The sequence below is a fragment of the Silurus aristotelis genome, assembly GCF_946808225.1.
Source record: "Silurus aristotelis genome assembly, chromosome: 27".
Lineage (NCBI taxonomy): Eukaryota > Metazoa > Chordata > Actinopteri > Siluriformes > Siluridae > Silurus > Silurus aristotelis.
The window spans coordinates 4841782-4864245 of NC_139600.1; the positions used below are offsets into that span (position 1 = coordinate 4841782).

The window sequence follows — 22464 nt, forward strand, 5'->3', positions numbered from 1 at the left end:
TTTTTTAAGGGGATTTACTGACTTACATTTTTGAGATATCCAGTTCACTGATACAACGAGATGCACTTCCAGTAAAGTTCACAGGTCGCATGAGTTCATGGCCTTCAAAGCAAGACCTACAGTATGTACACATTAACCATCCATTGGCATTGAATTGCTAAAGAATAGGACCCATTTGCAGGTGTTTTTGGGGGAACGAAAAAGTGCTGTAATTTTGCAACGAGTCTTACAGGGTTCATGAGACTCATAAGAAAGAGCCGCCTTAAAAAAGCAATTCGTTCATTTTTAACTGCATGAGCAAACGATCACAAAATCCCCGTAGGTTATACGCAGGAAACAGAATCGAGTAGTTCTTCTAGTTGAAGTCGTTCATTCTTTTATCACGTGGCTCCCATAGACGCTATGCAGTTCCATATACATATATAAATGATTGGAACTATATTCAAAGTCCATGTATGTACACGTGTTTAGGGATCTGCTTATTAAATGTGTAACATTTTATTTTATTTCTGATCAAAGGAACGAAATGAACTAAATGACAAAAAAAAAAAAGATCAGTTCATTTTGATAAATGAGATTCAAAGAACCGGGTCACAAAAATGATCCGATCTTCCCATCAGTAATTCCTCATGTCCATGTTGATTTGTGTCTCTAACCTCATTTCTGTTTCCTTGTTCTTGCCATGCTAGTTGCTAGTTAATTGTACACTAATAGCGTAGTCTGTTTCGCGGTTTTGTTCACTCCAAATTCTCCAGCTCTCAATCCGATCAATTATCTGTGCCATTTCTTGGACAAACAAATCGGATAGGAACAAAACGAAAAGGTTCTGCTACTATGTCCTGGTGTCCGATCCCACAGCACACCTTCAGAGGTCTTGTGAAGTCGATAGGTCAGTGCTTTGGTGGCACAAGGGAGACTTACACAGTATTAGGCAGGTGATTGTGGCTGATCGATGTATATCTATAGGGATAGATTACCGGCGTTCTTTTTTTTTTTGCATTTAAATTTAAACTTGGAGTCAATTTGCATAAAAAAGCTTTAAAAAAAATCAATAAAGCTATAATAGACTTTACAATTGAAAAGAAACCAGTTGAATTGATTTATCAGGACCCTCCAGGACCATGAACTAGGATTGGGGCTGACGCCTCTCACCCTGGACCCAGACTGTTTAAATTACACTTCACTTTGACAGGATGCTGCAGTTCATCAGGACCAAAACACCTCACACCTCAAAAACAGCTTCTTCCCATCCTTAACCAACCTCATCATTAATACAATGGACCCACCATTATCTCTGACCTGCTTCCATAAACACCACACTGTTCATTTCATACACCAATCAGAACATCATCACCACCTGCCTAGTATTGTGTTGGTCCCCTTTTGCTGCCAAAACAGTTCTGACCCTTCATGCATCAACATGAACGTCTTCAGCAGTTTGAGCTACAAGAGCTCGTCTGTTAGATCAGACCCCACGGTCCAGCCTTTGCTCCTCACGTGCATCAATGAGCCTCGGCCGCCAACGACCCTGTCGCCGGTTCACCACTGTTTCTTCCTTAGAGCACTTTCAAAAGATTCTGACCACTGCAGACCAGGAACATCCCACAAGAGCTGCAGTTTTGGAGATGCACTGCCCCAGTCGACTATCACAATTTAGCAAACTCACTCAAATCCCTAACAATTTTTTCTGCTTCTTACACATTAACTATGAGAATAAAATGTTTACTTGCTGCCTGATATTTTGTTGTGTTATTCACTTCATTGTTATGTCATAATGTTATGGCTGATCGGTGTATGTGTTATATTACACAATCAACAAGAACTATTATATTGCAAAACTGCACCTTGGACATATTCTATTCTCTGCACACACTTTATAGTTAATGACTTTATCGTTATTTATTATTTTATCTTTTTTTTTTTCTTGAGGGATTGTCTTTTTTTATATATTACTTATAGCACCAGCACACCATGACAAACTCCTTGTACATGCAACCCGGCAATAAAGATGGTTCTGATTCTGCTTCTGATTAGCCCTTCACTAAAAGCTGTTTGAACTGGTTCACGAACTGCGACCGACCTTTGCTTCGTCCACATGCGGTTTCCTTTTCTGACTCTTTATCCTGCTTAAAATGCACGATCCCGATTTACATGCTCGCCAACACTCTGCCATGCATACAAACGAAATGGTTTAATAGCAATTCAGCGCTCAAGGCGTTTGAATGATGTACAGCCCCTTCTTCGTTACTTATAGTGTATTTACAAATAACCTAGGAGCTAACGAGCCGAGACTCGCAAATAGGCACGTGGTCAGTTTACAATGGTGTCTTTTTTTAGCTTGGCTTTAACTCAAGGAAATGCTAACCTGGAGAACGCTAGGTGCGCTAATTACACCCTGAATCCACAGTGTGTAACTTTGTAAATAAAAGGAAGGGTATAAAGGGCCAGTGCGTAACCCTTCATTAAGCGCGGTTGCTCTATGACTAATCGCACTCCATTTTGTTGATAATGTCATGCTTATGCCCCTGTAGGAGACTCATTTCCTCTGTCCATGACTGGATGATCATTTCTTTCTTTTCTTTCTCTTGTACAGGGCATCTGCACGATGACGACAGCTTTCCTACACTTTTTCTTCCTGGCATCATTTTGCTGGGTTCTGACCGAAGCCTGGCAGTCCTACATGGCTGTGACGGGGAAGGTGCGGACCAGACTCATCCGCAAACGTTTCCTCTGTTTAGGATGGGGTGAGTATCTTGCTATCCCTCTGTCTTTCTCACAGCTTTAGACTGGGTATGGTGCAGTGCGAGCGTGGAAGTCCATCAAGATTCATCCCAGTTGTTTATATTTAATCCCATTTCTCAATTCTCTCTCTCTCTCTTTTTTTTCTTTTTTCTCTTTCTGGTTTGTGCTATTTGTAAATATCCCGGATGCTTTAAGTATTCAATATATTAATTCTGGACCATTTTATTCTCGATTCAAATTTAACATTACATACACATGGTAGTAAATGCGGGTTCATTAGGCACCACTGTAGTTAAAGACTTTCCATTTGCACTCCTTGTCCATTGATTTAGAGCCGCCTTTGCTGAAAATAATTAGTTTCCTTTGGTTTTGTATCACTCGATCATATAATTTCCTTAACAACAGTTGCTATGCAGTGAATTTTGAAGGGGGGGGGGGAGAAGCGCACGGACCCTTTGTGCACTGTATTGTGGCATCTCCTTTTCAAGTGTGCCTCAAGCAAAAAATGATAATAAGTCTAAGTTCCATTTAAATGAACTGTCACAATCTACTTCGCCAAGACAGCTACATCGGCTTGCAAATTTTTGATGAATTATCTGGGGGGGGAGAAAAAAAAACACTTCTCGTTTAAAGCTCTATTTTTGTGCAAGCACAAGCATAATTTGATTTAACTGGGGCGTATTGATAATTTGGTTGGATGTAACCCATTGTGTTCCATTTGTGTTCCTGGTTTCTTTTGTGTGTTCCAAAATAAATGTGCTCCATATAGGGAATATATGGAGGCATGCAGTGGGCGGAGCTAACGAGATGATCGCAACAAACACATTTCCGAAAAATTGCCCCAGTAAAACAAACTGCATCCACTGTTCACAACTCTGGGTTTTTTGAAAAGCTGAACAAGGTTCTCCTTCTCTCACATCCACAAACACTCATGTTCGGAGACTTCCGCAACCGAATGAAGCATGGTGGCGGGTGTGCTTTCACTCTGGCTGCACTGTGCAAAGCTTACTTTGCCATAATGTACAACCGGTTTGTTCGTTATTTACTTCACAGCACCAGTGGCTCGCTCATTAGGAATAAACGTACAATTATAATGAACTAACGTACAGGCTACTGAACTTATACATACCTTTAAAAAACTTTGTCTCTGTAAAGTGGCTTTGAAACAATGTCCATTGTCAAATGAATTAAATTAAATGAAAAAAATATTTAAACATGGCAGATGCAATTCTGTTTAATAATTATGTAAAGTGGTCTTTCCGAGCCCGGTAATATTCTTTCAAACCAGAACAGCGCCACCTTCACTGCATCCATGTTTAGATTTTAATTATACCAGGGATATACCAGCTGAACACAAAAGGAAATATGTCTTGATTTTAACTGGATGGTCAGAAAGACCAACATCACCAGCGGAAAACTCAACACAAAAGAATCATGTGCAAACGTTAGTATTAGCAGATCTGTAGACTGTAGTGATGATGTTAGTTTAAGTCACGTTTCCGTTTCCAATTTCAGAAGAGTTAGGGGAAAGAAATGCAAATTGCTTTGGTTTTTTTTTACTAACATTGTTAATTATTAACATTTGTGAACATCGACAGTTTACATTTTTTTAAAACAATTTTGAATAAAATGCCTGCTTGGTTTCAAAAAAAGTGTAACATGTATACAATTTTTAGCATATAAATCTAATTAATGCAATACATTTTTAATTTTATGAATTACATTGAGTAATCGATTAAATTAGCACAAATATTATAGATGGATTAAATAAATGAAAAAATAACTTTATTTACATTCGTTAGACCCAATTCGAGTAATACAGATGTGTGTTTTTTTACATTGAATATTTGAATTTCTTAAGATATGTTCTACTGAACTGTGCTACTTATTTTAGCGTATTTAACTCTTGTGTTAGGGTCGGCACCGACCCGTTTTTAGGTTTAAATGCACAGAAGTACCACATACATTTGTTTATTGCATCAAGGTTTTTTTACTTTGTCAGGAACCTCTATTTAAATAAAATAAAACAAAAAAAATCTCTTTAACTAAATTATAAATTTCTCTGATTAAAATTATGACCTTTGTGTTGTTAGGGTCGGTTTCGACCCAGTTATAATATAACATTTTAAAACCATAATTAGTGCTAAATCTGAAATCATAAACACACTCATCCAACAGCTCACTAACAGTCAGTTCCTCTCCTAACCCTGTAAGCTTTACTTAGGGGCTTCTCTCTTTGCCTGTTTCGCCTTCCCTGAACAAGCAAAACAAACCAACAAAAATGGACATGTAAGACATGCATAAGACCAATTCAGTTTAGAGTTGGTGACTTGCAGAGTGCATATATCCAGTTTGCAGCATGCAAAAAATGTGAAGATTTACAACAAACCAAGCTCTTGATCATCTCTTTGCTGAAAATGAGATAGAGGACACAGAGCAGCATCGCGATACAGATGAACCAGTAGACACAGACACATCTGATGAGTCTGATGAAGAGGTCACCGGTGCTGAAGCTGCTTCCGCTCCTTCTGAAACATTAAAATCCAACAGTGGTAACATCTGTTGGACCTCAGTACCTTCTGAATTACATGGCAGGGTAACTGCACAAACATTCAGATGTGTCATCAGGAAGTGAGACAAAGCCCATACTTATCCTGGACTATAATAAAAACAAAGGAGGAGTGGACAACCTGGATAAGCTGACTGTCACCTACACTTGCCAGGGAATGACCAGGAGATGGCCAGTGGTTGTGTTTCATCCTAGATGTTATATCCATACAATGCATTTGTGTTGTGGCACCACATCCAGCTAGGGTGGACCTCAACCAAAAAAAAACAAGCGAAAAATGTTTCTTGAGGAGCTAGGATGTTCCTTAGTCAAGACACCCATTGAACGAAGCTGAGACCCAGCTATGGTTAGACAGCTGCAGAGTTCACTTAGCACCCTATCCATGCCATCAGCAACTCAAGAAACATCAGCACCAGCATCCTTCTCAGCCAGCCCTGCCTCAACATCAACCAGCACAGCAACAGCCACAACCCCACTGAAGCCACCTGATTCTAAAAGAAAGAGGTGTCAGGTCTGCCCTAGCAATAAGGACAGAAAGACAAACATATTGTGCTTCTACTGAAAAAAAGTTTTTGCCACACATGCATCTAAACACATCTAAAATGGTGTTTGTTTGACTGCAAATCTATATTTTTTTATTATTACTAGTTCTAATTTTAATTTAGTATATCTATTAAAGCTTTATCTAAAAAAAAAAAAAATTTTTCATAAAATAATAAATAAAATATATGGGTCAAATTTGACCCGAACACCATGGATGTTACTATAGTTAATAATATAAAAATAATTTTTATTATTTATTTTTTTTAATTTAGAGATGTTTTCTAATACCCCTCAGTAATAGTCAGGCAACATAACAATCTTTCATTTATTTATATAATTATTTTGAGGTTCATTTTACACTTTTTTTAAATTGAAAACGAGAGGTATCAAATGCTATCAAATGAAAGGCCCAGGGGGCCACACCAAAAATATTAAAAGCAATCTTTTCTTGGGTATGGAAACCTAACAAGGTAACGAAGAGATAAGAAACAGATTGGATGATAAATAATAGTTTAGAGGGTATTTTATGACTGTTTTAAGATACGGGTCAAAACGGACCCGTTAACTTAAGAGATAGTAACAGAAAGCTAACATAAGACGAAGGTTAAAAAGGTGTCTACATTTACACAGATATTTCTTTTATTTGTTCATAAATGGAATCATTCCTGCCATCTTTCATTCATTCATATGTAGAATTGCCAGGATTTTCAGCTTCAAGAGAAATTCTTGAAGTTGTAGATAAAATGCAAAAGAATCCATATCGATACACTGTTACATCAAACAACATAGAGCTACATCACACAACATAGAGCTACATCGCACAACATAGAGCTACATCGCACAACATAGAGCTTCATCGCACAACATAGAGCTACATCTCACAACATAGAGCTACATCTCACAACATAGAGCTACATCGCACAACATAGAGCTACATCGCACAACATAGAGCTACATCGCACAACATAGAGCTTCATCGCACAGCATAGAGCTACATCGCACAACATAGAGCTTCATCGCACAACATAGAGCTACATAACACAACAGAGCTACATCACACAAGGACACAGAGCTACATCACACAACATAGAGCTTTATCACACAGCATGGAGCTACATCACACAACATAGAGCTACATCACACAACATAAACCACATCACACAACATAGAGCTACATCACACAACATAAACCACATCACACAACATAGAGCTACATCACACAACATAAACCACATCACACAACACACATCACACAACATCGGTTTTCACCACACAACATAGAGCTTCATCACACAACTTAGAGCTTCATACAGGACACAGAGCTAAGGATAAAAATTAAGTGTCCACGCCACATAAAGTGCATCATGTGCAACTGAGTGCAAACAGTGCAAAACAAAGACAGTGCAAACAAACAACACAAGACAGTGTGGGACAGATACACAAAACACAAAATGGCGCCTATTAGTAAACCTACTGTATAACATACAGTACAATGTGCAAAAGAGAGAACTATAAACAAGAGTGTACTTATAAACATAAACACAATGTTGTGCAAAAACAGCAATAGCAGCAATCAGGAGGTGCAAAACAGCATGTAAACAGTATAATATGATTAATATAATTTAATATGGGTGGTGCTGAAGGCATGGATGTGTACGAAGTTAAGTGAAATGAGTTTGAGTGTGTGATGAGTTCAGCTTGTAACAGTTCAGTAACACACAGTTGAGTGTGTGTGTGTGTGTGTGTGTGTGTTTAGTAGAGTTCAGTTCTGTGAGTTGAGGAGTCTGTTAGCTTGAGGGGAGGAAACTGTTGCATAGTCTTTATGCGCAGTATAAATCGTGTTTCCGGTACGGATTAAGCACTTAATATGTTCGTGAGGAAGCTCAGATTTTAACTATTTTCCGCACGTAAAAGAAGGATTGCATTGGGTACACATGTGCACCGTACCGAGAGTCCTGCACCGAAACGGTTCTGTACAAACACGTGTATCGTTACATACACTCAGGATGAGTGTTAACTCATTGTGTATTTCTTTGTGTGGTCACCACCTTGTGTTTTCTCTGTAACCCTCACATCTTGTCCATGAAACAACATCTACTTAATTTAGACTCTTTAGGTTAAGACGTCATTTCTTTCTCCTCTCTTGACCGGATTGTGATAAATGCACCAGCTATAGTGGTTTAGATACACTGGCGTTTGCTGGCAGTCCGCTGGTGGTTGATTAATGCTGGGCTGTTGCTCTAATGCATTAGAAGCGGCAGTGGAATGAAGGAAAGTGGTGGGCTTTGAGAAAATGTCTATTGTAAAAAGCGCTATACATATAAAATTGAATTGAATTGATGCACAAATTCCCAAAGTGCTGTCTCGATCATGCACGACAGAAAGTCAAACAGTGAAAAGCCAAAGAAACGCGGCAGCATCGTCGAAAACAATCATTCAGACTGTAATCCTGTCTAAAACTCCAGTGTTTCATCCCTAAATGTGTGTTTTCCCTGTTTTAAAGGTTTGCCTGCACTGGTGGTTGCCATCTCGATAGGATTCACAAAAGCAAAAGGCTACGGAACACCGCAGTAGTAAGACCACCGCACACGGACACACGTGAACTTACCACCTCATGTGTACTGAAATGGGATGCTGATTGTGCTGATGACTGGTGTTTCTTTGTACAGTTGTTGGCTCTCTCTGGAGGGAGGACTGCTGTATGCCTTTGTTGGACCTGCTGCTGCAGTAGTGCTTGTGAGTTTTTGGGGATCCGTAGGGTTTTATGCTTTTTCTAAATGAATGATGTCATAGTTCACAAGTACTTTAACAATTTAGTTTGTACCCCATTACATCACTTTTTTTTTTTTATAAGCTTTTCACTGTTTCCCATCTTTGTTCTCTACATACTTAGATGCTGAAAGCCTGGTTCATGCTTTCATAACTTCATGTTTAGATGACTGTAGGTCTCTTCTTTTTTAATAAATCTGATGGGTCCGTGGGTCAGTTGGTACATAAAAAGAATACATAACTAACATTATTTCCGTTTTATTTATTATCTGATTCTGAACGATGTTTTATTTTGGAAAATGACCGGATTTTCTCCTCCACATCTGTCTATGACTCACTCTTGATGCGTGTCATGATGCCTCGGTCACATGTCTTACCTCCATCCGCTACCTTCTTAAAGGGGCTCCGGCCGCTAACACATAATACATTACCGCTAAATTCAAACACCCAAGCGAGCAAAATGAACAAACAACAACACAGTGGATTCACGTTTATTAATAAATTTAAAAAATAACAGTTTTTATGGTAGTATCATTTTATTTTGTTGTATTTATCTGCCACACCTTAAAGGCCGGTCCGTGAAAATATTGTCCGTGGCGCAAAAAAGGTTTGGGACCACTGGTCTAAATAGACTCCTCACTACCTCATACTCAGTCCTCACTCATACTCAAACATTATTCCTGTTACCATTTTACAAGGAAACAAATACAAACTCATATACAAAACACTTTACAGTATGGTCTTGATTGTTCCTTTATTTTTCTGAGCTCTTAGCAATACTGAGCTCTAGGTGGTGTTTAAGACTGGGCTCAGTGTGGGGCAGATCTTAACTGTAGTGTCCCCAGGACTTTAAAACATACAATTTGTCCCAAAGCTTTTCCTTGTTTCTTTTTCTTGCTATTTTTTTTTTCTTTTGAAGTAAACTTAAGAGGCGAGATATAAACGCATTACAGAGAACAAGCAATTATATAATTAATCTCAGTCATCTGGTTTAGACATATACAGTGAGGAAGATAAGTATTTGAACACCTGAGAAAGTCAATGTTAATATTTGGTACAGTAGCCTTTGTTTGCAATTACAGAGGTCAAACGTTTCCTGTAGTTTTTTACCAGGTTTGCACACACTGCAGGAGGGATTTTGGCCCGCTCCTCCACACAGATCTTCTCTAGATCAGTCAGGTTTCTGACCTGTCGCTGAGAAACACGGGGTTTGAGCTCCCTCCAAAGATTCTCTATTGGGTTTAGGTCTGGAGACTGGCTAGGCCACGCCAGAACCTTGATATGCTTCTTACAGAGCCACTCCTTGGTTATCCTGGCTGTGTGCTTCGGGTCATTGTCATGTTGGAAGACCCAGCCTCGACCCATCTTCAATGCTCTAACTGAGGAAAGGAGGTTGTTCCCCAAAATCTCGCAATACATGGCCCTGGTCATCCTCTCCTTAATACAGTGCAGTCGCCCTTTCCCATGTGCAGAAAACCACCCCCAAAGCATGATGCTACCACCCCCGTGCTTCACAGTAGGGATGGTGTTCTTGGGATGGTACTCATCATTCTTCTTCCTCCAAACACGTTTAGTGGCATTATGACCCAAAAGTTCTATTTCGGTCTCATCTGACCACATGACTTTCTCCCATGACTCCTCTGGATCATCCAAATGGTCATTGGCAAACTTAAGATGTGCCTGGACATGTGCTGGTTTAAGCAGGGGAACCTTCCGTGCCATGCATGATTTCAAACCATGACGTCTTAGTGTATTACCAACAGTAACCTTGGAAACAGTGGTCCCAGCTCGTTTCAGGTCATTGACCAGCTCCTCCCGTGTAGTTCTGGGCTGATTTCTCACCTTCCTTAGGATCATTGAGACCCCACGAAGTGAGATCTTGCATGGAGCCCCAGTCCGAGGGAGATTGAAAGTCATGTTTAGCTTCTTCCATTTTCTAATGATTGCTCCAACAGTGGACCTTTTTTCACCAAGCTGCTTGGCAATTTCCGTAGCCCTTTCCAGCCTTGTGGAGGTGTACAATTTTGTCTCTAGTGTCTTTGGACAGTTTTTTAGTCTTGGCCATGTTAGTAGTTGGATTCTTACTGATTGTATGGGGTGGACAGGTGTCTTTATGCAGCTAACGACCTCAAACAGGTGCATCTAATTTAGGATAATAAATGTAGTGGAGGTGGACATTTCAAAGGCAGACTAACAGGTCTTTGAGGGTCAGAATTCTACAAATAAATAGTTTAAAAATCATATATTGTGTTTTCTGGAATTTTTTTTTATAGATTATGTCTCTCACAGTGGACATGCACCTACGATGACAATTTCAGACCCCTCCATGATTTTTAAGTGGGAGAACTTGCAAAATAGCAGGGTGTTCAAATACTTATTTTACTCACTGTACATGACCCACTGACGCATGAGGAGTTGCAGCATGTAAATGCTGTGGATTCCATTTTATTATTATTTTTTTGTTTGTTTTTCCTTGGGGTTTTTTTTCTTGTCATTTTATGTAAAAGATTAGGTAAAGGAATATCTTTTTAGGAATGTATTCCTAGGGAAATTATTTGGGTAGCTTGTGGGGACCCATTGTCTTACACTTCTGTTTGGGTTTTGTTTTATTTAATACTTTACTGTTACTGTTACTATTACTGTTTAAAAAAAAAAGACCTTATGGAGCATTCAGCAGTCTGTTCAAGGGTTTCAACATTCTTTTTCATTAAAACATGCATGTTATATTAATAATAAATAATATTCATAAAAATGTAATAATGTGAAACAATCTGTTACCCAAATAGTTGTCACTGATATATATATAGATATAGATAGATAGATAGATAGATAGATAGATAGATAGATAGATAGATAGATAGATAGATAGATAGATAGATAGATAGATAGATAGATAGAATGCATAAGGTGTATCAAAGAACAGGTAGAGAGACCCTTATTGTTGTGTGTTTGCAGGTTAATATGGTGATTGGCATTCTGGTGTTCAATAAACTGGTTTCCAGAGATGGCATCCTGGACAAGAAGCTGAAACACAGAGCAGGGTAAGTTAAAAGTGTAGCAGGTTTCCTTGAGCTCCTCACACTATTAACATACTCAAATGCATACTATTAACATGCTCAAATCCGGCCCTGTGTAGCTATCAGTACGCATAATGCACACGGTCTAAAAAAACCTGTATAATGAGAGTTAAAGAAAAGAGGTAATACTGAACGCTGTCCCTCTGGGAGTCATTAATCTGCCAGTTTAATCTTTAACACGAGGAGAGAGCATGCGAAACGCTAACTTTCTCTTGGTTTTTTTTGTTGTTCTTGGCTGCTCTTGCAGGCAGATGAGCGAGCCGCATACAGGATTAACTTTAAAATGTGCAAAGTGTGGCGTTGTCTCTACAACTGCTTTATCAGCAACTACGGCCAGCAATGCCATGTAAGTACATGGCTCACGGTTTTTCAAAAACAACTACAGATTTATTGCAATATGGGTGTAATACAGTGGCACTCAAAGTATGGCAAATGTTTGTGGGCATCTAATTATTTCACCCCATATGTTCCTGTTAAACATTCCAGTCCACCAGTCCTTTTCTAATTTCTAATTCAGTTTATTTTTATTTGTTGAGCACTTTTAACAATGAACATTGTCTCAAAGCAGCTTTACACAGATTCTGTGGTAAGAAAGAATAAACAAATTCTTTATAACTTCTAAATGAGCTGGCGATTGTGGCACGGAAAAACTCCACGAGATGGCATAAGAAAGGAACCTCATCAAAGTGGCAACGAATGTCCATTGATTACAGATAAACGATGTTGAGGTGTGCAGTGATGGCGATCAGATGCAACCTGTAGGCCTGAGTCCTGAGTGTCGCGGACTGTTGACATTAACTACAGTCCAAATCTATCTTCAGAGCTCCTGTGTAATTTCATGGACCTCCAGGCTGTTGATGTGAAACATGCCCAGCTGGACAACGTGGCCTCCGATTGAAGAGAACACCATCCAGAGGCAGGCTGGGATGAAGCGGGCAGATCTTAGGAAAAGAGAGTGGCAGGATCACTGGTCACTGCTGAAGGGGTGAAAGGAAGAGAAGGATATGGATCAAGGATTAAAGTCAAAGATACTGTGTAGTCGGCGACTCCAGCTAGAATCGCTATGGCAGCAAAACTAAAAGGGAGAGCCAGAGGGTAACACAGACATGAGGGATCTCTGGGATAAGAGACGACCCACCACACCACCATCAACAAACCTGAGTAATCGCGTGAGAGTGAGGGGACGACAGCATACAAATATCCCAGTTCACATATAGACTATATCTATGGTCGCTCCAGATCTGCTCCTTTACCCAAGAAAAATCTACTGATAAAAGACTCGCCTATGTTTTCAGCCTCAACTTGAACACTGAGACTGTGTCTGAGTCCGGAACACTAATAGAAAGGCTGTTATATAACTGTGGGGATTTGTACGAGAAAGATTTGCCCCGTGCTGTAGTCTTCATTATTTGAGGTATCAACAAATAGCTGGGGTTCAAAAACCAGTCAGTGTCTGGTGTGACCACCATTTGCCTCAGCGTTTTGCCCTGTACAGTGAAAAGCGGGACATATGCGTGAAGAGAACACCTCTTCAAAGTGCCAGACGCCATCGAATGTGAGCATTTGCCCACTTAAGTCGGTTACGAAGACGAACTGCAGTCGGGTCGAGACCACGATGAGGACGACGGACGAGCATGCAGATGAGCTTCCCGTTGATGCTTTCTGACAGTTTGAGCAGAAATTCTTTGGTGTTAAGAAGTTAAGGGTTCTGCATATTTTACTTGAGTTCTTCTACACCATGATCTCAGGGACATATCATGCAGAACAGGTCAGGACCATGTTTTGGCCTCATTTCAGTGTAGGAAAATTGTAGTGCAACAGCATACAAAGACATTCCTATTCACTTTTATTTAATTATGAGTGTAGCCATAAAGTGGGTCTATATTTTTTAGAAAGTATTTGTAAATTTTGTATTATATGAATGAGAAATGAGTGTGGTCTAGACTGGAATATTTAAAATACAGATGGTCACTGAGGTTTGATGGTTAGACTTATAAGTTTTCTGATCTTACAATCGACATCGATACAACAGGATGTATGCATCTCCTGCTTTGTGAGATAGCTTACTTCAGCCAGCGATCAACAGAGTTTTTGTCTTTTAATCGGCATCACCGGACAGTGAAACATAGCATACAGATTAGTCTGATCAGCTACAGGTGTGCTTCTTACCGCTCGTTTCATCCAGCTCCGCCCTCCACTCACTCATCCACCTGCCCGTTTCCACCACACCGATCAGGCATAACATCATCACCACCTGCCAAATATCGTGTTGGTCCTCTTTTGCTGCCAAAACTGTTCTGACTCGTCGAGAATTAACAACATGGACTTCTTCAGCTATTTGAGCTACAGGAGCTCGTCTGTTGGACCGGACCACACGGACCAGCCTTCGCTCTTCACGTGCATCAATGAGCCTCGCCGGCCCACGACCCTGTTGCCGGTTCACCACTGTTTGTCCTTTGGAGCACTTTTGATAGATTCTGACCACTGCAGACCAGGAACAGCTGCAGTTTTGGAGACGCTCTGACCCAGTCGTCTAGACTTCACAATTTGTCAAACTCGCTCAAATGCTTACACATTTTTCCTGCTTCTAACACGTCAACTTTAAGAACAAAATGTCCACTTGCTGCCTAATAAATCCCACCCACTAACAGGTGTCATAATAAAGAGATAATTAGTGTTATTCACTTCACCGTTTATAATGTTATAATGTCATAATATTATACCTAAATCGTGTACATTTATACTGTAAGGTTTTACAGTATGGTACTGTAAATTGCACTGTTTTGCTAAATGAGGTACTGTAATTTGTTAAATTAGTATGTGGCCATGTCTCGACTTGTATTTTACAATGAGGTAATCAGAAAGGTTTTTTTTATTTTATTTCATGGGTGGGTGTGTTTTCTTTTTTGGTATGTGTAATTTGCAGACATTATACAGCTGAAAACCCAATAAGTTCTTCTTGTGACTTCCTGTGACTTTGAATGCCACTGTTTCAAATGATGCCCAGATTGAATCTATTTTTAGACAAATAATCTCTATGCGGGGACGTTTAGTGCCATGCACACGGTGCTTTCAAGGAGTTTCCTGTCTGCTTCAAATAGTGATTTAAATGCTGCTCTTTTAAACATTAGTTCAGTCAAGTAGAAATGGTTGTGTTTGTTTTTTGCTCGCACTGTTGTCCTCCTCATTCCCTCACAATCTTGTTCTATTTCTCTTTCTCCATCATCTTATCCGTCTTTTTGATCTCAACCCCTCTCCCCCTTCCATCTTCCCATGCCGTTCTTTCAGGGCTTCTCTCTGGAGTTCCTGCGTAGTTTTGCCTCTTCTGGCGCTCACCTGGATGTCAGCTGTGCTTGCCATGACAGACAAGCGCTCCATCCTGTTCCAAATCCTGTTTGCCGTATTTGACTCACTCCAAGGCTTTGTCATAGTCATGGTGCACTGTGTCCTCCGCAGAGAGGTAGGCCCGGTTCTGATCCACCAGACTCGCTTTACCTAGCTGTTGCCTCTTTTCTCCTGCTTTATTTTTCTCACATAATTATTCTTAGCCTTGGACATCCTGTCAATTGGCACATATTTAGTGTCCCCAAAGTTTTACTTTTAAAATACTTGTGTGCTAAAATTTTACCTCTCAGGGTGTGTTGTGTATCTTTGCTTCCTATTCAAATGTTTAACCTTTTAGGTGCAAGATGCCTTTAGATGTCGTCTGAGGAACTGTAAAGACCCCATCGGTGCCGATGCAACAGGCACTTTCCCTAATGGCCATGCACAAATAATGGTAACACATCTTGCACTCCTATTTCAATAAATATGGCCTGAAACAGTGCTACATTTTATGGATATTTCTTTGCAATGCTATTTTTATAATCTATTTTTTTTTCTGTGTTGTTTTCCCACCACTGTTTAAGAGTTATATTTGTGTTAGACTGTACAGATTATACATTTTATACATGTATTTCTTCAGCTGTGTGATTTATTATTTAAGGTCGAACAACACCAAACCGCTTATTAAAAGCAATCAACTATCGGTGCTTATTATTCGGCGATGAATCAGTCGACCTCTAATGTGTTCTGTGTCCTTACTAGTTAGTTTTAAAAATGGCCCTCATGCGGACGTTGTTTTTAGTATGTATTTAAGTGTGGGTGTGAATGGCTCTGTAATGCCTGTGTTCATCAAGCATGAGGATGAACAGAATGTTGCTAGGTCTATAATGATCCTCGATTTGCCCTTCAGGCACACCCATCGCTGGAACTATCTGCTAAAATCCATACCGACAGTTTTTCCAGGTTGCGTTATGCAGTACGAGAGCAGCCTCTAGAGGCAAATCACTGATACCACGTGCTGTTTATTTGAAGTGCCTCTTTTATTCATTATCAGCAAGTACAGTCCAACCTAGCTATCGTTAACAGTATAATCCACAATCAGGCAGAGCAGAATTGGGTGTAGAGGAAGGAGCTAAGCATGAGGTAATGCTTTAAATGTTAATAAAGATGTCAGTCTACTCTCTTGTACTGACACTTTGCAGGGCCTGGTATACAGCTTGTATTGAAAATGAAAAATCAATGTTTGTCAGCCAGAGTGCCATTGTATTATGGGGTGTCTCTGGTTTTGTGCTACAGCGCAAGAAACCAGCAAGATATTCAGGCCAGGAGCATTCCAGGACCAGAGTTCAGAATCTAATAATAAACACTGTTCTAATAATCCTGCAGTCTTCGGGTGCCTTGTGTTCCGTTTTAAATTTGTCTTCAGTCTTCAGACAACACTGGATTTTTATCCTCATTTTTTTTAATGAAGCTGAGTTTCTTTAGAATGACTTCTGCCTTTGCTGTTCTCCTGATTTATTAGTGTTGTGAACCCTTTATAGCCACGTTCCTCTATTTTCTAATGTTTTTCTGAGGTCGTTTGATGAATCGTTTTCTCGATTGATGATTCAGTGGTGCACAGGGCCTTATTTACTGTGACTAATGTATTCATTCTTGATAGTAATATTTTATTATTTATTCTTTCTCCACAGACTGATTTCGAAAAAGACGTGGACATTGCCTGTCGATCCGGTACGTAAGTGATAGTGGCCATAAATTTGGTTTTAATGTCTGCGATTTTCATTTATTATATTAGACTGAAAAGGTCATGAGTACATATAACAGTCTACAGTGGTAATGCCTCAAGGGAAATATCTCATCATCTTAGCATATTGATTAAAATGAGTGACTTGCTACCATTGTTAATAGGTGCTTATAAAGTTAAAGACATAAAAACATTAAAATACTAATATTTGTGAAAATGCTTGAAGAGACATTTCGTTTGACTTGCCTTCTAACTATTAATGGAACTGCAGAGTTTTCAGGAGCCCAGTGGAGCTGTTTTCTTGTATTATTTTCTTACTATAACTCGTCATCCCACAGCTCTCCATAAAGATATGGGCTCTTGTCGTGCTGCTACCATCACCGGAACGCTGTCACGTATCTCCCTCAATGACGAAGAGGAAGAAAAAGGCCCAGAGGGCCTCAACTACTCCACATTGCCGGGTAATATCATATCGAAAGTGATCATCCAACAGCCATCGGGCCTGCACATGCCCATGAGCGAGTCGTGTCCGGGCGAGAGTGCGAGCGACATGCACCGCACCGTTTACTTGTGCACAGACGACGGCATGAGGCAGAGCGAACAAGAGCTCAGCAGCCACATGCAGCAGGGATCCATGGAAACGGACTACATCGTGATGCCTCGGTCCTCGGCAGCAGCCGTGTCCCTGCCCACCGGCTCGAGCGGCGTAGCCACACTGCTGAAGGAGGACAGCAAGCGGAACATTGCTATGGACACTCTGCAACATGACAGGCTGATGCACTACAAGATGGGCACTGAGTTCAACATCGGCTCATCAGGGATGGAGCACATGAGCGCAGGCATGGAGCAGCAGTTTCCCGTAGCCTTGGAACACATTCAGACCCTGCCGTTCGAGCCTCGGACCGCCGTCAAGAACTTCCTGGCTGAAATGGAAGAGAGCGTAGGAATGGCACGAAGTGAGACTGGCTCAACTACCTCTATGAGCTCTTTAGAGGTGAGTTATTTAGTTTTTATACTTATTAGCCTGTTTTGGTTGGTACTTAAATCCTACTAATAAACCTAATAAATATCACTAAATATTATTTTTTTACATTTAAAATCTTACCCTAATATTTGAACATTTTGGATAGCGTTCCCTTGTCGTGAGCGAGATTAAATTTTATATATATATGTATGTATGTATGTATGTATGTATGTATATATATATATATATATTTTTTTTTTTTTTTTTTTATAAACCGCATCATTCAAACACGGCAGGAGACGTCATGGTGTTCCAGACCTTTATCCTTTAAATTGTGTTGAAATTAGATTACATTAGTTTAGATTATTAGATTAGATCATTATTATTAGATGATTGTCATTGTGCTAAGTCCAGGTGCAGGGCCAACGCATGAGCATCCAAGCAGAAGTGCAAAACACATTGTATAAAAATAAATATGCGTATATTCACAATGTAAGTGAAAAGAATAGAGATGTGATAATAATGAGGATAGAAATGAGGAAATACGAAGGAAACCCACCACACCTGGCCGTTTAATCACTTTTAAAGTAAGTGTTTAATTACTTTCCAAATGGCTCTAGTTCCTAAATATTAAAAATACTCTTAAATCATAAGAGTGGAAATCCTGTATGTATGGAGAATTAAAGTAAAACTGAAGTAAAAACATATCCAAGCCAAACTCTGATGAACTAAATAACAAGTAACATAACATGTATAAAGAATTACATGAGATGTTGGTGTAAATGAGCTGCTTTTAAGATAAAAACAGAATTTGAGTGAGAAGCTCATTTAGTCTTGGCTGTATTTTGTTTTGCGATCTAACGCATGCCCTTTTTCCTCACACAGAGGAGAAAGTCAAGGTACCAGGACCTGGACTTTGAGGTATGTCAAGGCTTTTCATTGATGAAGTGCATGTCTCAGGCTTTACTTACATCAACGAAAGGGCCATTTGTTGCTTTTGTGTTTTACTCTTTAATTTACAACTACTTTGTGTAGCACTTAAGCTTATTGGAGCAGCAAGTTTCCTGACAAATATAAGATTTATTGAGCTCTGCGGTTAGAGTTAAAGTGATGCTGTCAGCTGCCACACAGAGTAGCAATTCCCATTCCCATTTTACCCCTTTACATTCACAGATCTCAAGCTGAAAATCAAATAAAAAAAAAAAGATCGTTTTTTTTCTGAAGTTCACAGAGAACATTCTGTTTCTGCCCTGTTACTCAATTGCAAAAAAAAAAAATAAAGAAAAAATAAAGAAAAAAAAGACGCGTAAAGTGCTACTGCAAATCTTTGTTGGTTCATGTAATGTGCTGCCATTTATCGTTATTTTGTTATAGCACTTATAGCAATTTGCAGGGTTCCTTCTATTTTCAAGCATTGAAAATTTATATTATAGCAACAAGTCTTTCAGTGAAAAATGCTGTTTCTAAATGTGGCAAGAGGCAGTTTGTTTCCTGATACAACACTGGTTATCAGCTTGATTGAACTCCAACCCCTCCCTCCCCCCACCACTCCTTGCCATTGCAGAAAGTCATGCACACCAGGAAAAGACACATGGAGCTGTTCCAGGAACTGAATCAGAAATTTCAAACCCTGGACCGATTTCGAGACATACCAAATATGAGCAGCATGGTGAGTAAGAGTGATTTGGAGGGGGGGAGGTGGGCCATGCCACAAGCACCATATTTCAACCTCCGCTTTCACGCTCATATGATCCAGAGTCACGAAGTGAGTGACTAAAGGAATTAATATAATGTCCAGTCGAGGCATTTATTCATCACAGCAGTACCCTTTACTAGAACATGTGCCTTTAAAATCTTTATTTCAATTTCATTGCTTGGTGGATGCATGACAGAAAACCACTTGATTTGCTCACATTCAGACATTTCAGGGGGCCATTGCTGGTTTGTTATTGCCATAAGTTGGGGTAATTCACAGCCAATCCACCTGACTGAAGCAGTGAACTCTCAAATGTACACGTTGTCGGACAAATAAAATAAGTGCACACAAAGTCTATAACAACATATAAAATTCACATAAGCGCACACACATACGCCGAACCACATTAAAGGTTGACAGGAAGTGGATTCAAACAATAACGATAACGATATTTAGGTGGGATCGTACTTGCCGATAACCGATTAATCAACCGATAGCTTTTAAAATGGAAACTGTTTTTTTTTTTAAACTGAATCATTAAACTGATATGATTTTAGTGATGCTAAACAAAATGATGATTAATATATTAATTATATTTAATAAATATTGAGGTAAAGACTGCAACAAAGAGTAAATAAAAAACAGTTACATTCAAAATGACCAAAAAAGACACTTCAATTAAACTCTAGAGGCTTTTATCATATGGTATAAAGCAACCCGGAAAAACTACCGCTAAGGAATTTTGCAGATATTGATAGTTCCAGCAATCAACAATCAGTGCTGATTAAAAAAACAATGAATCAATCGACCTCTAACACATTATCACTATATACACCACTGTATAATTAGTGTTATATTTAGCATCCTGACACAGTTGAGCTGTATTTTAATGGTTAATAACCCAAAAATGTACATGTAAAGCTAAACTGTAAATAGTCGTAGTCCTTTTTTCTCTAGTTTTCTTTCATGTTTAGGTGTATTTTAAGGGTATTTGCAAAATACAGGTAGAAACAAGACAAGTATAGACTCAGCAGAGACAAACATTAGTGCTGAGTTCTTCTTCTCTCACATCCTTAATTACCATTATACTGGATTTATGCGCACATTGCAAGCTTCATGCTAGAATGAAATGGCACACTCTGAAATGTTATTAAAATGAATGTATATGCAGTCAAATCAGGGCTTTAATTTGGTTTTGTTTTTCAATACTATACCACACTAAATTGTGCTAAATTATCCATTTGTTAACGAGCTTGGCCACGTTTTGATACGCGATTGGGTTTTAGACATAACATTCATGTTTACTGAACACACAGTGAGCACCTGATGCAACAGCCCAAACATGTAGCCATGGCGAATGCGGCCTTTCTGAATTGCCAGTGTCTCGTCCCTTTTCTTTTTGCACAGGATAAGGCAATGCCCAGTAAAAACCCTTGGGAAAGCTACAACCCAGCCTGTGAGTACCAGAACTACGCCACAATGAATGTACTGGAGTCAGACCACAAGGACTCTCTGGAGATGACTCCTGCTGAGTGGGAAAAATGTGTAAACCTTCCACTGGATGTCCAAGAGGGAGATTTCCAAACAGAGGTGTAATGAGAGGAATAGATGAATGAACGAAGCAGGACATATTTTGCACTGGAAAAAAAAAAAAAAAAAAAAAAAAAAACATGTGGAAACCACTTCAGGCAGCCTTGGCAAGACATATCGGGGTCCTAGAAATATAGCAGGGACATTACGTGCCAATAAGATTTTAAAAAAAGGACTAAAGGAGATATAAATGATATAAAAGACAAAAACTTCATCTTTTTTGTATTCTCACTAGCGTACTTAGTGAGGGAGCAGCAAGGTGTATAATATAACCATCCTGTGTTTTGAACATATCCGTTGAAGAGAATTGGATCTACAAAAGGTATATCTTTTTAGATGAGACCTCAAAAATAGGAAACACACCGTGACACTATGCTACGTCAACCCAAAAGCTTCATTGGGCTCAGTTTTTTTTTTAGTTCAGTGGTGACTGAGTCCAGGAGCACAATGTACATACTTATGCAGGTTTTTAAAAAGGTTTATAACAAGTCAGTTCGGCCATTACTACACTTTTTACTTTATGACACGAAAAATATCGGAAAAGAGGCGAGGAGGATTTTTTTCCTGTCATTTAAAAATGAATGTTCGTCAAGCTACATTCTTCATTGCTTTAAATGCAATAAAGGTAATACTCACTTTTATATGAATAATATATTTCACAACTTTAATACTGCAGAATCTGCTTGAAGGCACTCAGCAAGCTCTCTCATCTGCAGCCCTGTATAAAATATTTAAAACTGAAAAATGTTGTATGGTGTAAATAAAACTTTTGTCTACATCTGTTTTACTTGTGTCAAGTTTATTTTGCTGAGAAAAGATTTAAAATGCCAACCTGATGACATACCGGGAAAAAAAATGTTAACATTTGAAAAACGGAATGTAAATAAAAGAGATAATATGTTCATAATGCTTCAGAGGATGTGTCAACTCTGTCCTGCACTGTACTTCATCAGATGGTCTGACGAGCAAAATATAACAATGTGTGTTCATGTGTTCATGTTCAGGAATTAATGTTCGGTTTGTGCAGTGGATCCAGTGAATATAATACATACCAATCAATCACAGGTCCCTCTAGACACCCACACATACACTTACTCACAGACTATGGGCAATTTTGAGTAGAATTTATAAAAGATATGAACAAATACAGAATACACAGTAACTGAAACTGGCAAAATCATGCAAATCCCTAAACAAACACAGTAATCCACAGATTTAAAGGGCACATTAGAAAAGGGCAGTTGTGGCTCCACAGTTACTGTAAGGCTCTGGATTATAGATCATAAAGGAGGGTTTAAGAACCAGGACTTTCCAGCCAAGCCCTTAACCCTTTGTGCATTGGCATTGTATCATGACTGACCCTTTCACTCAAACCTGCTTCCTATCAATCCTGGATATGCGGAAACACGATTTTTTTGGTGATTTTCCGATTATTTATCTAATCAG

At 39.2% G+C, this 22464-nt stretch overlaps 1 protein-coding gene across 3 annotated transcripts in view; it reads left to right on the forward strand.

The window, feature by feature from the left end:
- The window catches only part of adgrb3 (adhesion G protein-coupled receptor B3), a 201021-nt gene extending 179094 nt beyond the window's left edge, over positions 1–21927 (forward strand). For all 3 annotated transcript variants that reach the window (XM_083532335.1, XM_083532334.1, XM_083532336.1), the window contains 12 exons: positions 2594–2744; positions 8358–8427; positions 8524–8590; positions 11579–11664; positions 11948–12046; positions 14989–15160; positions 15383–15478; positions 16716–16755; positions 17107–17762; positions 18618–18653; positions 19297–19401; positions 20836–21927. In XM_083532335.1, coding sequence (XP_083388461.1) covers positions 2594–2744; positions 8358–8427; positions 8524–8590; positions 11579–11664; positions 11948–12046; positions 14989–15160; positions 15383–15478; positions 16716–16755; positions 17107–17762; positions 18618–18653; positions 19297–19401; positions 20836–21024 — 1767 coding nt within the window. In that variant the 3' untranslated portion in view covers positions 21025–21927. The remainder of the gene's footprint in view (positions 1–2593; positions 2745–8357; positions 8428–8523; positions 8591–11578; positions 11665–11947; positions 12047–14988; positions 15161–15382; positions 15479–16715; positions 16756–17106; positions 17763–18617; positions 18654–19296; positions 19402–20835) is intronic.
- The last annotated feature ends 537 nt before the right edge of the window (positions 21928–22464 follow it).